The following is a 16,715-nucleotide window of genomic DNA, read 5'->3' as shown; positions in this document are numbered from 1 at the left end:
TTATCACGTGGCTTGTTGAGCGCTTACTGCGGAGACGTAGCGCATGTGGAGGCTCACACTATTCTCCACGGCATCCATGCACAACTCACCACACACCCCACGGAGAGCGAGAACCACATTATGGTGACCACGAGGAGGTTACCCCATGTGACTCTACCCTCCCTAACAACCGGGCCAATTGGTTGCTTAGGAGACCTGGTTGACTCCAGGGGTGGTAGTCAGCATCTTTACTCGCTGAGCTACCCAGGACCCCATGTTATTATTTCTAATCTTTCTTCAAAATGAAAAAACTGGCCTTGCCTCTGAAAGGACTTTCACCAAACGCCAACATTTCACTATCTAATCATTTGAATAGTGCCGCTGAGTGTACTTTTTAAATGAAAATTAAGTATGGTTTGACAGTGTTTTGCTAAACTTTGTCCTCTCTCACCTGTCCTGCAGGGGTCGATCAAGCAAACCTCCCTCCTCCTCTCCTTCTGTAAGTTCATCTTTCTGTTTCTCTTACTGTTTCTGTTATTGATATCTTACCAGCATTGTGATAAGTTATAGTTATTGATCTTTTGCAAAATGAGCAGTCATACATCTTTGTAGATTGAGAAAGCAGTACTCTTAATACCATTCACAAATAATGCTTTGATATCAAATGTATTAGCAGCCTCTATGGTCTAAATCAAAGTTCCACTATGACTTGTTATGATAACATGGGAATGTGTTTGATTGTGATGCGGTTTGTGGGTCAGGTGTTTGAGGGCGTGTACAACAATGCCAGGATGACCCACTTCCTCACAGCGGTCGTGGTAAGTATTTGTGCCAGTGTTTTGTTTTGTGCTTTATGTTCAGAAGGTTTAATAGTTGCAGTCTGTTGCACCATTAAACTTAGTTGAAATGTAACCTTATGTACATGGAAGCCTCCAACTAGGAGTAACGATTGGAATAAAAAAAGCAAACTCACTGAATGAAATCTATGCGTGACAGATTTCAAAACTTTAGATATATATGATGATGTTGACATTTACATTCGTTTACATAAACAACAGAGAACATTACGTATGTTGAAACCTCACATCTTAGTGGCTCTTCAGCATGAAACCGATTTAAACGGTGCACTTTCTGGTGTGCATTGCCCGGTGTCTCTGGAATGCAACATCTCAGCACATACTGCAAAATATATAGGATATTAAAATGAATAAATGTAATTTTTCTCCAGTCTGTTGTATTAGTATTTATTTATTGGCCTTTATTGATATTAGATACAGTTCCTGAAAGTTCTAATTTACATATTTAAATGCATATACATATTTATATTTATTATATTTACATGTATTTTACGCAACTCATTTAAATGTAAATGATTACCGCTGACATTTATGTGAGACAAAAAAGTTTTGAACTTAAAGCGTAACAAGACAACACTGAAATTCATAAACATCATACTATGCTATTAAGCATTACTTTATGGAGAGCTAATGACCTAATAAGGTGCTGTACGTGATGTTAGCCGTTCTAGAACTTCTATGAGACTTAGTTGTTGAATAAGACATTTCAAAGACATGAACACACACAGATACGCTTGGAGACCGTTAAAATCAGAGGTGGGCCAGGAGACATCTAAAATTTGCATACCTGTGAAATTGATGTCAGCAAACTCAAACAGTTACACTGACCTTCTACAGGTGCTAGGAAACTAGTTGTCAAAAGCAACGGTTGCAAAATAGTGTTCTCACACGACAAACGGACAACTCTCAAACTGACGCTCTTAGCATTCTTTTGCCCATATATGGACTGCCCTGTGAACAGCGGAATGATTGACAGGCAGAAAGTGCTTCAGTGTCTTCTGATTGGCTAAACAAAGACAAGTCATTTTTTCCAGCTGCTTATCGAGCCTAGGGCTGTCACAGAGACAGGTGTGATATTTCGTGGCATCTTATTCAGTGATATCTGACAGGTAATTGGGATGTGTTCTGCGTGCCATTTCATAAATAAATCCCTTACAGCACCTTTAAGAACTAGTGGTGTGACAATATTACAGTAGGCTCTAATTTAGTTGCAAACTATCTAGTATTTACTCATTCTTTAGTTTGAACTTTACATCCCATCTTAAGACCTTATGCACAGCTGGTGCAACCCTACCCTGATGTTTTAGCTGGTTTGAATTCAAAATTAAATGTGTTTGAATTGCAACATAAGTACGATAATTCTGTCAAAATGCTGTATAGCTTAAGACTAGTGAGAAAAACGGCAAACAGATAAGAATGAATTAAACAACAAATAAAGACACCAATATAAATCTGAGTTTGCCTGATAATAGGGCTGTCATGATTATGAAATTTGGCTGACGACTAATTGGCAAACATATAACTGCGATTAAGAAGGTTAATTGTTTTAGTGTTTGCACGATAATAACGATTAATTGTCATACAAATTGCCATACTAAAGATGTGTGCTTTTGTTCATTTGTTCATATTTATTTTGGGAATCACATAATAAAATAGAGAGCGATGAATTCATTTAAGGTTTTAAAAACTTACTTAAAGCACAGGGGTAGAATGACATTAAAAGTAATATTTCAAATTTCAAGATCTTTTCAAATACTTAATGTCTCTTTTGTTGGTCAACTTTAGACGTGGTCCATTTTAGGGCTGAAACAATTAGTCAACATAAAAAATTGTCGACAAAAATTTTAGTTTTCGAATAGTCGTTTGATCTAATTTAACGTAACATGAGATCAGATATGAAATGAATGATGGCGCGAGAGAGGAGCACTGCATCTCGCACTTGATTGAGGAGAGAAAACAGCTCACAGTCCAGATGCACTCTAGACTTTCCAAACAGCTTCAGGTGATGTAGATCGCAAAGTGTGAGGAAATTATACAAAAATGCAAAATAACTAAACACAGAAGCACTCCCGTTGTGAAATACAGCGGAGCCGGAGCTGCCGTTCCACTGAAGCAAAACTTGCATTTCAGAGCGTCTTTAAAGGAAACACCCCACCATTATATCTTTAATCCATCTTTTATTAAAGTTCAAATAATAAGGAAGCAGGTCATGGAAATAAGTACATACTCTGAAACTGGCATATCTCTGTGCGGTCAGCACCGCATCTTTGAGTTGCGTGAAGTGTCCCGATCTTAGGGGGAGAGATTGCAACTGCACCCTGCTGATGCTCGTCCCTCGTGCACTCGCTTGCTTCAGTTAGATTATAACGTGATGGCTCGCCACGAAGTGAATCATAATACATATGTGTTGTGGTGTGTATCTTATTGGGAAGAAAATCAGCGATATGCAGCTCTATTAAGAGTCTGTTTTTTGAGAGTTAAAAATGGATTGAAGTGAACAGAAATGTGAGAGGGTAGTCTTCACCCCATTATATGTTATTAACTCAGAATTCTTGATTCATTTTAAGCCTGACTTGATGAAATGAATGACTTGCAGTTCGGTAAGTTTTTGCTTCACTAAAAGTAATTAGTTCAGAAGGAAGTGCTGTATGTTTTGAGCTGAAGATTCAAAAGAACTGACTCGAGTCATTCATTTGGGAATTTGACTACACTGGTTACGCTGTATGTTTCACATTTCTGACTCGATAACAGTGTTGCAATGCCGCTGAGTGGTTGCAGAAAACTGTATTTTAGTAAGGCAGGGGTCGGGGACCTTTTTTCACTAAGGAGGCAATTTTTTTTAATTTTTGGTTGATGCATTTTTTCGAAAGAGCCATACCACAAACGAATAATTTACTATTTTCAAAAAACAACGTTTTTCAATAAAATGTTTATTGTGCCCATAGACTACTCAAAATCACAAAAACAAACAAATATGCAACAATTAAAAGTAACATGTTGCAATATGGAATTGAGTACACACGTTTGTGTGGGTCTCCATAAAATTACTTCATTTTACAATTGTTCATGAAAAAGTTCACTTCCTTATAGGGCTGGGCAATATGTAAAAAATATTTTAATGATAATCGTCAACACCCCTGCCAAGGGTCAGTGAATGTTTTTGCTTTATTGATTTTGCTTTAAAAATTAAATGTATTTATTGAACATGAAAAACTTAAACAAAAGACATTTATAAATTCAAATTGCACTTTAAACTAAACAAAAAATGCAATTAAAATAATGAAGTGATCAAAAAATCCCCAAATCCAAACATTTACCATCTCCAACGGCCCCATTTGTCATCAAGCATCCGTCAACGAAAACAGGTGAAAAATTACTAATTGCCTACAAAGACAATTATAAATTTAAAGATAATAATAATAATAATCATAATAAAAAGCCTAATAAATTCCCATGTGTTCCCAAAATAATGCTGCCAAATGTGTGTTGTTATCGAATGTGTTTATATTGCATTTTGGTAAAACGGTTAATGCTGCCTAAAAAAAAAAAATAGAAACTCAATTTTAGGTTCAAGGTGTCTTATTATTTTGATTTTATCACTTTCGTCTTTGTTTCTTTAATAGAAAGATATACAGTGCATCCGGAAAGTATTCACAGTGCTTCACTTTTTCCACATTTTGTTATGTTACAGCCTTATTCCAAAATGGATTAAATTCATTATTTCTCAATTCTACAAACAATACCCCATAATGACAACATGAAAGAAGTTTGTTTGAAATCTTTGCAAATTTATAAAAAATTAAAAACGAAAAAAATCACATGTACATAAGTATTAACAGCCTTTGCCATGACACTCAAAATTGAGCTCAGGTGCATCCTGTTTCCACTGATCATCCTTGAGATGTTTCTACAACTTGATTGGAGTCCACCTGTGGTAAATTCAGTTGATTGGACATGATTTGGAAAGGCACACACACCTGTCTATATAAGGTCCCACAGTTAACAGTGCATGTCAGAGCACAAACCAAGCCATGAAGTCCAAGGAATTGTCTGTAGACCTCCGAGACAGGATTGTATCAAGGCACAGATCTGGGGAAGGGTACAGAAAAATGTCTGCAGCACTGAAGGTCCCAATGAGCACAGTGGCCTCCATCATCCGTAAATGGAAGAAGTTTGGAACCACCAGGACTCTTCCTAGAGCTGGCCGCCCGGCCAAACTGAGCGATCGGGGGAGAAGGGCCTTAGTCAGGGAGGTGACCAAGAACCCGATGGTCACTCTGACAGAGCTCCAGCATTTCTCTGTGGAGAGAGGAAACCTTCCAGAAGAAAACCATCTCTGCAGCACTCCACCAATCAGGCCTGTATGGTAGAGTGGCCAGACAGAAGCCACTTCTCAGTAAAAGGCACATGACATCCCGCCTGGAGTTTGCCAGAAGGCACCTGAAAGACTCTCAGACAATGAGAAACAAAATTATCTGGTCTGATGAAACAAAGATTGAACTCTTTGGCCTGAATGGCAAGCGTCATGTCTGGAGGAAACCAGGCACCGCTCATCACCTGGCCAATACCATCCCTACAGTGAAGCATGGTGGTGGCAGCATCATGCTGTGGGGATGTTTTTCAGCGGCAGGAGCTGGGAGACTAGTCAGGATCGAGGGAAAGATGAATGCAGCAATGTACAGAGACATCCTTGATGAAAACCTGCTCCAGAGCGCTCTGGACCTCAGACTGGGGCGAAGGTTCATCTTCCAACAGGACGATGACCCTAAGCACACAGACAAGATAACAAAGGAATGGCTATGGGACAGCTCTGTGAATGTCCTTGAGTGGCCCAGCCAGAGCCCAGACTTGAACCCGATTGAACATCTCTGGAGAGATCTGAAAATGCAGGTCCATCCAATCTGATGGAGCTTGAGAGGTCCTGCAAAGAAGAATGGGAGAAACTACCCAAAAATAGGTGTGCCAATCTTGTAGCATCATACTCAAAAAGACTTGAGGCTGTAATTGGTGCCAAAGGTGCTTCAACAAAGTATTGAGCAAAGGCTGTGAATGCTTATGTACATGTGATTTTTTTCATTTTTTATTTTTAATAAATTTGCAAAGATTTCAAAACTTCTTTCACATTGTCATTATGGGGTATTGTTTGTAGAATTTTGAGGAAAATAATGAATTTAATCCGTTTTGGAATAAGGCTGTAACATAACAAAATGTGGAAAAAGTGAAGCACTGTGAATACTTTCCGGATGCACTGTATATATATTACTCAACCTGCAGAGTTGCGTTCACAATGCGTAAGAGTGAACTGCTCCATGGAAATAAAGTGAACTAAACTCACAGCACCTCCTGAGATGATTGGAGATCATTTGCTGCATTCTCATAGACAACATTATTCTTGCAAACAATTTGCAGATGAATGAGAGAAAAGGGAGTGATAACTCTTTTCATTGATGTGTTCCACGAGACAGGGTCCCGCTGCTCGCCTCTGAACAAACAGCGCATCAGACACGAGCAATGACTGCTTTTCTTTTCTCTGTTTTTATATAATAAAATATAATAAAGTTGTTTCAAGCTCGTGTCTTGTGTCTAACGTCATGTCACTCCGAGACGTCTGACAGGTCACCTGCCTGATGCGGGTAGATGAGCAAAATTATCCGTGCATGAAATGTTTACCCTGCATTTGGTTCTTAAAAATATAATCACGTTTCCTCAAACGCACGTCTTTGTGTCTAATTTCTTGTCATATGTCACTCCAAGACATCTTACAGGTCGCCCTCCACAGTGGCTGGTAAATCAGCTAAATTACCCGCCACTGCGCATGAAAAATCTGCATTTGGCGGGTGTTCATTTCAAATGATGTTCACCAGGAGTAGGCTGTATGACAAATTCGGGAGAAAGGAAATCAAAACAGTGTCATTGACTTCAAGCTTTGCAATCGCACCCACACTTTCTGCAGGAAAATTATCTCTAGAAAGTTTTTAACAATCATGTGTTGGTGAATGGTGAGACACCCGGGGAGCCACTTGATTTTTAACAAAGAGCCACTTGTGGCTCGTGAGCCGTAGGTTCCCGACCCCCTGAGTAAGGGGTTTCGTGCTGGGGAAAAAAATCCACGTTTGAGAACCGTTAAAGGAACCAAAAGTCATGATTCAATTAGGGCACAATTTAAAAATGTATAATTATAATTTGTGATTTATGTTTCTTAACGACAAAATGCCAAAGAGGGGTAACATCATATTTGCAAAAACCGAATGCTAGTGTACTCAAAAGTTGATAAGTATAGCAGATAAACCCATTTACAATTTACATTCTCTTCCTGGAAAACAAATCAGTAATATTGATGTCTTGCACTCAGGGGCATATAAAAATTTTGGTCCAATAAAATTCTGGATGTCCCCCTTTGTTACAAATCATGGTTCATGACTTTGACTTAAACTAGTAAAGGCTATTGGCTGTTTAAAAAGAGGAGAGTGATATGTCCCACCCTGACTTCCTATTTCAATAGAAAATGTCAACATACAAAAGAAAATTGAGGTTGTCAAAACATTTCATGGGGTTTTTAAGTGTTCAAGAGTTTTAGGTGATTATTTATGATTGTCATGTCACAGATTTGTCTCACATCTTTGTCTTCCTGTAGGGCTCCACATGTGACATCAGAGTTAAGAATGGGAATGTGTATGAGGGGATCTTCAAGACTCTTAGCTCAAGGGTGGGTCGCAATGGCAGTTACGTTACTTATTGCATCTTTTGTTAATCAGTTGTACTTAGCCACGTCTGTTTCTGTCTCTTGTCCTTCAGTGTGAGTTGGTCGTGGATGCGGTGCACAGACGTAGCGAGGAGGACAGCTCGTCCATTTCTCCCAGGAGAGAGGAGATCACAGACACTATGATATTTAACCCAGTAGACATTGTAACCATGATGTGCCGAGATGTGGACCTGAACTTTGCCACTAGAGGTAAAGCACATCTCAAAAGTCAAAGAACAATATTTGTCAGTAAATGTTAATAATCATTTACTTATATCAGGGGCTATTTTCGGAACAGCATGATTACATACTACTCATACTGTTTCTACAGTGTGCTGTAATTGTACTGTGCACAGAATGCAAATTTTAATTAGGTTTGTTTTGATGGATTTAAGTGTGGTGTCCCCCAAGGCTCAGTATTGGGCCCTTTTTCTTTTGAAATGTTTCTTATTCTTTTTTAACAAACTAAGGAATTAGTTAACATTATTTTCTGTGGTAATCAACAAAATGATCACAGATGCTATCTGTACTGTTTCAATCGTATTAGCCTAAATTACTTCTTTAAAAAGTGTACTGACTATAAACATTTTTTCAATGACATGCTGAGATTACAGGAACAGCAGAGTATAACAGAATCGTGCCTTATGGACAGTGGCTCATGCATTGTTTCTGTTATACCAATGATAATTTTGACAATGATTAGTGTAAACATGTCCTGCGGTCCTCCCGGTAGATACTTTCACAGACACAGCGATCAGTCTGTCTCCTGTGAACGGGGAACATAAAGAGAAAGTTCTGCAGAGATGGGACGGAGGAGACAGCAACGGAGAGAGCTACGACCTCGACACAGAAGCGGTAACAGGCACACTGAAGAGAACAGCAGTGTTGGTTTGTCAACTTTAGCTTTGTAATGAATAATTTCTCTGGTTTACAGTCCAACGGTTGGGATGCAAATGAGATGTTTCGCTTTAATGAAGAAAACTATGGCATCAAATCAACGTATGACTCCAGTCTGTCTATGTACACGTACGTTTTTTTTTGCTTTGGGTTCAGTGGACTCATTCGAACAACTTGTTGACCAATAATGCATTTTTATTAATAAAGTATTACTTAATATATTATTTTAAATATGTGCAGAGGAGACTGATCAGGTATTTAATATGTACAATGATTTTGTTGCCATTATACAATTGAGCAACATTTGCATGGTTTTGTGTGCCCTCCTTGTCTTAGGGTGAATCAATAAATAATAATTAGGAAAATAATATTACGAATAAATAATAACATACATAACTTGAGTTTACATTTTAGTAATGTTTAGTTTTGTTCATAAATGCAAAATAGGTTTTGTCATATAATTTTGTCATATAAAATCATAAAAGACAGTTTACCCAAAAATGAAATTTGTCAATTACTCACCCTTATGTTGTTTCAAACCCACATAACTTTCATGTTTGGAACAACATGAAGATGAGGAAATGATAACAATTTTTATTTTTGGGTGAACTATCCCTTAAGTTGAAATTTAGAGGTTAAAATAAACTTCTCTATCTTAGGGTTCCTCTGGAGCGGAACAGCTCCGAATGCTACAGACAGCGTGAAGCACGAGCTGTCCGATTGGCTAATGAGATCGAGTCCAGCCCACAGTACCGCCACCGGGTGTCGCTAGAGAATGATGATGGGAAGAGTGAGGAGGATAAATACAGTGCTGTGGTGAGAGATGGAGAGCGAGAGAAGGGCAGAGAGAGTCCACGAGAGAGAGAGAGAGGCAGAGACAGTCCCAGCGGTGTCAACAGGTAAATGTGTTGTCACAATACCAACATTTCAGTAGTTTATACCAATACCAGTGAAATTTCACAAATCTCAATACTACAGTAAAAATGAGGCTAAATATCCATTTAAATATTGACAAATTATAGCAATGCCATGTTGCCTTCAAGTATTTCTTGAAGTAACCATCTATTCAAGTTTTTCTAGTTTTTCAAGCAAACACTTGAACAAAGAAATTAGAAATGAGCAGTTTTCTCTTTTTCTTGTCAATATTGTTTTTTTATTAAAATTAACAAGATAATAGACAGTGGGATTTGGCAGAGGGTGTCATACTTGCAGATTTTTAATCAAACAGACTGTTTTGGCTCTGCGTTCTGATTTCATTATTCATTTTAGTGTAGAAAAATGCTTGGTGATAGAATCACTTTGGATAATAATCAACGTTTATGATGATATGCAGCTGAGTGCGACTGCAGATAAAACCGTTAAGATCAGTTTGACGTCTTGTCAGTTCTTCAAGTAAAAGAAGAAGCTCATTGGTTGCTTGACGAGAAGACGAGACCCCGCCCCAGCGACAGAACAATTTTTATCAAGCAAGCATGATGTGCTTTTCCAGTTGCTGGAGCCATTAAAACAACAGGGAATCCTTATGATTAGCTGCCACTGGTAGAGGCTAATGTGCACTCTGTCTCTCAATTGGTGATGGGTGAAAGGTGCCATGCATTGTTCCTGGCAGGCTACTCAGCCTTACAGGCTCCACATGGTTAGGATTAGGGCGGGGTTAGGACATCTGCTGCCTCCCAGGAACAAACTGAGGCACCTTTGTACAATGGGCTCTCTCAATTACTGGCCGGTGGTTATGTTAATGAAGCTTACACCTGAAAATTGGCTGGTGTGGGGCATCTGGGTTTTTTTTGTTTCCCATTCACTTATAGGGCTGGGTATCTATATGGATTTCTCAAATCAATTCCGATTAACACATTTGATTTGTGGTATGTGAAAAGGCGGCTTCGTTCAGTCAAATGGCGCGCAGGCACTGAAATGATGAAATAAAGTGATTCTCGTTATTTGTGTTGTTTCTTCACCTTTCTCTTTGGTCTGTTGTTGTTGTCTTGTGATTGACATAATGAGCACAGTAAAAAAAATATTGGTATTGTTCAAATTAACATTCCAATTAATCTGAAAATCAATATTTTTACTTAGCCTGATTCACTGTTTACATTAAAATGTCAATAAGATGGGCCTTTTGATCAAGGAGCACATTGAGCAAGTGCATAATACAAATGTGAGCGTTCATAAACAGCCACCTGACAGTCTGACAGCTCTTGGGTATGAACTCAGTCTATACTTGGTACTACTAAAACTGTAGAAAGACTGGTATTGTATGTTTTTCAATGAAAAAAAATATTTTAAGATCAATTTGGTACCAAAGTACCAGTGTTTTCGACATCCTTAGTACATGAGACATGTTCCTGTCTGTCAGGCTATATTTACACTCGAGTACATCTGTCTTTGTCTCAGGGAGGGTAAATATATTCCTTTACCCCAGCGGGCGAGAGAGATGGGCGCGTCTAACAGAGGCGGCCGTGGTGGAAGCAGCTATATCCCACATCGTTCCACACCCCCTGGCTCGTCCCCTCGTCTGCCTCTCATCTTTGGGTGGTCACAGCCACCCCCCTCATCAGAGCGGAGCAGCCCCCTCACCCGGGGTGGATACTCACCCAACACATCCTCTCCCAGACTTGGTGAACCTTCTTCAGTGGGCTCAGCGAGCAGCTCGCCCACCCCAAACACACACTCGCACCCATTTACCACCATTACACACTCACACTCATTCCCGCACACGCTGTCTGACGCCTCCCGCACCATCAACGGAGGTGAGTTAACGGCTAATGTTGTGTTTTCTGATGGTGATTTTTTCCACAAGTCAGACTATTAAATCATTTTGTGTTGGTGTTTCTCAGTTTCTTCCAGAACGTCTCCAAAATCCCAGAGACCCTCACAGACCAACAGAGCAGCTCAGACTTCCAACGCACACACTCCCCCCTCAGGTGTGTGCCATACATCATACATTAAAGGAATAGTTCACCCCAAAATTAAAATGTGTCATAATTTACCTTCAGGTCAGTCTCAACGCATATGACACAATGAAGGGGAATGAGGACCTGGTAAAATCCTAAAAAATGCACCATAAAAGTACCTAGCTTACAGTACAATAGCTTTGTGTGAGGAGCATGCAAACTTTTTTGTCATTATTCTTCTACTCCATCGCAGTTCCCAAGGTTTATCATCAATGATGCCAAACATCATTGGTTTTCATGTCTTTTGACCACTGTTGGGTGTAATCTAATCACAAAATGATTAGTTTCTGTAATCTAATTACTTTAAAGTCAAAAATAGTGTAACTCATTTTTACATTTGTGTATTTCACTGTCAATTAGGTTCATTCTAGGGATGGGCATTTTTTTTAGTAATTTGTAGTCAAGTACTCTAACACACAACAAATGAGTACTCGATGGGGGGGCTTGGGTAGCTCAATGAGTATTGATGCTGACTATCACCCCTGGAGTTGTGAGTTTGAATCCAGGGCATGCTGAGTGACTCCAGTCAGGTCTCCTAAGCAACCAAATTGGCCCGGTTGCTAGGGAGGGTAGAGTTACAAAAGGGGTAACTTCCTCGTGGTCGCGATTAGTGGTTCTTGCTCTCAGTGGGGCGCATGGTAAGTTGTGTGTGGATTGCGGAGAGTAGCATGAGCCTCCACATGCTGTGAGTCTCCGCGGTGTCATGCACAACGAGCCACGTGATAAGATGTGCAGATTGAAGCTCTCAGAAGCGGAGGCATCTGAGACTTGTCCTCTACCACCCGGATTGAGGTGAGTAACCGCGCCACCACGAGCACCTACTAAGTAGTGGGAATTGGGAGAAAAGGGGATTCAAATGCAGGTTAAAAATTACATGTATGACACGTACGTGTATCTTATATTTTGTTTTATTTACAAATGTTACCAAGAACTCTTTCAGAATAAGATAACTTCAACAAACAATGCTTTTCTTTTGGGAAAAATTAGCAATATGGATTAAAAAAATGGAAAACAAAAAATGTTTAAAAAGGCTGTCACATTTTTATCATTTCACATGTTATTCAGAAAAAATAGCTTTTTATAAAATGTGCTCTGCCGGTTCAGAGATTTAACACACATTCACACATACTGGCGTTCGCTTAGCATTTTCTTTCCACCAATAATAGGTGATCCTCGTCTGTTGGTTTGCATGACTCCAACGAGAACCGAATACAAATAGAGTCGATTTTAATAAGAATTAGAATGTTACCAGTATTGCCACATTTAACTGCTTTCAAACAAACAGACGCCATTATATCTTCCAACACCTTGATGACACAAACCCACAGTGCCTCCAGTGGACTCAATTGTAACTGCGAGATTTGGTGAGAGTTTCAGGGTGAAAACAGTGTAATTCAGCGCTGCTGATGGCAGGCAAATGTGCAAAGGAAAATGAATTGCCATATTGGAGTAGTGTATTCAATACTCAAGTGGCTGGTGCAGAATGTGTTCTTGATTATTCGTGCACATCCCTTGTTAATTCCTTGTAAGTATATTACTTGGGTGACACATTGTTCTTAAATATTATTGATGTAGAATAAATTTAAAACATGAATTATGTTCATATGTACATCTTTTTCCAACAGCAGAAGAGTCACTAATGAGCCATTGTAAGAGAAAGTGTGGTGCTGAATGTATGACTTGCATCTGACAATGATAGAGGGAAAAATATAGATATTATTTAGAATTCATTGAGTAGAATAAACTTTTCTGTTAGATGTTTTAGAAAATAACTTAAAATTAAAGTAATTAGTAGGGCAGTGCCCAATTGGCAGTATGGGGCAGTCCATGCGACTCCAGATGTACAGGCAACATGCCTTGTCAACAGTCTTCCACAGATGACGCACTCAAAGACAGCTGGGCGAGCACAATATAATGCAGGGATCCAGAGACACGTTTATACAGAAGGGTTCATTTTAATACATTTGCAGCCTTTTGATTAGTAATGTTTTGACTTTTTCCATGAATTAATGAGTAGTATAATACGATTAAAATTTTTAGAGAATTTATTTGTAGTCGATTAATTTGAGTAACACTAATTGGGACACTTTTGAAATTTCTTGAATCGAATAAGTGTGAATGAGATCTGAAAGTTGTAGAGGGGAAGACAGAAACAAACATCAATCTACACTATGCAACCAGTGTGAATAGGTCAAAAGGAATGCATTATTTCAGATTTTGAGAGATGGTACGTGTCTGATCATTAGTCTTATTTCTTCTACAGCCTCTCGTTCTCCAAAATCTGACGTTCCTTCACAAGATGCTTCCATTCCCAGCTCCTCATCAGTGGACAACCTCAAACAGAAGTCTTCTGGCCCTGCCCCTTTATTTCCAGTTGATGGTAAATTAAAACTTTTTCAAGATAATGCTAACATACGAGTTGAAATACAAATTCAGCATTGTTATTGCACGTTATTGTTGAAGTACAGTGCTATCAGTTTTAAGGGATAATGTACAGTCAGCCGGTCAGTTATAGAGCAGAACAGTCTGGTTACGGAAGTAAAAATCCCAATCATTTTTTTTCCATAGGGGAAACCTATAAACCTTTAAAAGACAGACCTACAGTGAGCACAGAGGTTGTTAATCAATGGTATATGCTTCTGTTGAAGCCAAAAGTGGAAGAACTACACTACCCATGATCCTGAAGAAAAGGGTCCACCGATCAGAATGTGGCAAAGTGCACCAAAAGAGCTCTACAGCTCCGCCCACTCACATAACGCAATCAGGTCACTCTCCCTACACACTCAAACTGCTAACATATTTGTATATCTGAATAGCTTGCCGTAAACTTAGTGTAATCGGCAACCTAAAATCAATAGTTTTATACATTTCCATAGTTTTAATTTGATTACGTCATTCACAATGCTTCATGGGATTGTAGTTCATTACCTCGTTAAAGACGTCAAGTACACAGTCTTGAATCTTTGTCTTTTTGTCTGATTTTCAAACACTTTTTTGCTTCAAATCAAAGTTTGTAATGTAGAGATTCACCATGGAGTTGGTTGGTTTTGTTAATGGCTTAGAACTCTTTTATGAAGGATTTTATGAAAGCACTATGGAAGAAATGAATGGGGAAAATATTTCCGTTTGTGTCATTCTGAAGGTTTTTTTTTTTTTTTTTAACATGACTAGTTGACTGTACATTATCTCGCTTATTGCACGGCTACTTACCAATTTTTAGACTCTAGAATCGGGGCGTTTGGAATTTGTGGAAGTACGTCTGTAAATGACTGCCTCTTCAGTAAGACATCAACGCCTATTTTTAGTCATTGCACCCTTGGCCCCGCCCACTGCTGCTCACTGCTCAGTTCCACAGGTGAAGAGGAGAGATATGGGCCTGTCATGAGAGATTCATCTATACCAAAGAGGACTTGCACAGGACACCTTCATGTGTCTATCTGGATTTAAATGATTTTCTACACTAGATGAACGGCTTTGACCACTATCATGTATCTCGCACCACTTGTAAAAGACGCAATGTCAAGTTATAACTCTAAAAAGGAGACCTCCAATCTGTTTCATTCAGCTGCTGTTTCAAGCTGTTTTGAAGGCATCCTGGACCGTTTGTGCACCCATCTGTGCTATTTTTAATTGTTAGTCTTTAGTAAACAGCACTAGATGGACATCTTTGTTCGTTCTGATATGTTTCCGGCAATGTGGGCTGAGTTTTAAGAGTGGTACAAGCACTACTTTTAACTTTTAAAAACGCGTCTCATTCTGCTGCTGCCACTGACTGGGAGAAACCCATGCCGTTCTGTGTGTAAACAAACATGGAAGATCATCTCTGTACCTCTGCTTTGGCCTGTTGAAGCACCCAGCATCACCGTGGATTGTATTATGTTCACATATTCAGAACATTTCAGCGTGAATTGTATGGCTTTTTCGGCTGCATCAGCATGAAATGTCATGACTGTTTTTTATTGTTTTTTTTTTAATCCCCTTTTCTCCCCAATTTGGCATGCCCAATTCCCACTACTTACTAGGTCCTCGTGGTGGCTTGGTTACTCACCTCAATGCGGGTGGCGGAGGACAAGTCTCAGTTGCCTACACTTCTGAGATAGTCAATCCACACATCTTATCACATGGCTTGCTGTGCTTGACACTTACCACACGCCCCATTGAGAGCGAGAACCACTTAATCATGACTACGAGGAGGTTACCCCATATGACTCTACCCTCCCTAGCAACCGGGCCAATTTGGCTGCTTAGGAGACCTGGCTGGAGTCACTCAGCACACCCTGGATTTGAACTTGTGACCCCAGGGGTGGTAGTCAGCGTCAGTACTCACTGAGCTACCCAGGCCCCGTGTCAAGACTGTTTTATAATTAAGGTGCTGTAAGGCAGGGTGCCAAGGTGTTTGCATTCAAAGAAGCAGAACCCCCCAGGGAGGCAAAGAGCAAATGTATGATCTCTGAGAAAATCAGCATAGAAACTTTCTGGCAAAGATACCATCTCACACCCAACTGAGCAAGAATTGCCCCATTGTTGTCTTTCACATCTGTTCTCTCTCCTCTTCCCCCTCCTGTCCCCCTCAGCTCAAAATCACCTTAAAACACACTTAAATCTTGTATGTAACAAATGTCTAATTATATGTCTAGCTATTCATGTTTCATATCATTGGAAATGTCTTAGTGTGACTGGAAAAAGGTCTCATTACCTTAACTGTAAAATACATGATGATACAGTTTTGAGAATTTAGAGGAATTCTGACTAATTCTGGCGGCGTGCCTACTTCTTATATGCAGATGAGGTGTGACTCCAGGACTTCCAAACATATTCTTCCCCAAATTCTTATTGTCATTCCATTTGGTTGTGGTCTGAGTTTAAGGAGATTCAGCAGATTGTTCATTTGATTTTTCTGTAGCCAGAAATCCCCATGGTGCTTACACTACGTACTTTGCTGAAGTCAGGCATGCATCTGTTACTCTTAAGATTCATCTTTGAGCATTAGATGTTTTGTATTGATTATTTCTGATTTGATTATGTAATTGGCTTGATACATATTTACCTGACTAATAAATTGTTAAACTTGATTCTGTTCTGAATTATTCTGAAATTCTTGCCTTTAGTAGATTGTTAAATCCTTGTTGACACAAATCTGTGATCAGTGTTAGTACAAACTAACAGCTCAGCGTTGATAGAGCATCGGGCATTTCTTCTGAGACCTTAGCTTTCTGACTAACTATTCGGCATTAACTAATTGTACCTACAGTTGAAGTCAGAAGTTTACATACACTTAGGTTGAAG

General features: G+C 39.3%; 1 protein-coding gene across 1 annotated transcript in view; it reads left to right on the top strand.

Moving 5' to 3' along the window:
* LOC127427100 (ataxin-2-like protein) overlaps positions 1–16,715 on the top strand; it is a 38,367-nt gene that overhangs the window by 1,936 nt on the left and 19,716 nt on the right. Inside the window, exons 3-12 of the mRNA XM_051674466.1 lie at positions 442–478; positions 741–797; positions 7,471–7,542; positions 7,632–7,788; positions 8,312–8,433; positions 8,513–8,604; positions 9,135–9,374; positions 10,870–11,225; positions 11,313–11,399; positions 13,693–13,809. Of these exons, the coding sequence (XP_051530426.1) occupies positions 442–478; positions 741–797; positions 7,471–7,542; positions 7,632–7,788; positions 8,312–8,433; positions 8,513–8,604; positions 9,135–9,374; positions 10,870–11,225; positions 11,313–11,399; positions 13,693–13,809 (1,337 nt within the window). The remainder of the gene's footprint in view (positions 1–441; positions 479–740; positions 798–7,470; positions 7,543–7,631; positions 7,789–8,311; positions 8,434–8,512; positions 8,605–9,134; positions 9,375–10,869; positions 11,226–11,312; positions 11,400–13,692; positions 13,810–16,715) is intronic.

This window comes from Myxocyprinus asiaticus, chromosome 36 (genome assembly GCF_019703515.2).
Source record: "Myxocyprinus asiaticus isolate MX2 ecotype Aquarium Trade chromosome 36, UBuf_Myxa_2, whole genome shotgun sequence".
Taxonomy (NCBI): Eukaryota; Metazoa; Chordata; class Actinopteri; order Cypriniformes; family Catostomidae; genus Myxocyprinus; species Myxocyprinus asiaticus.
Note: the sequence above shows the minus strand (reverse complement) of the source record. Positions and strands in the feature narration are given on the sequence as shown.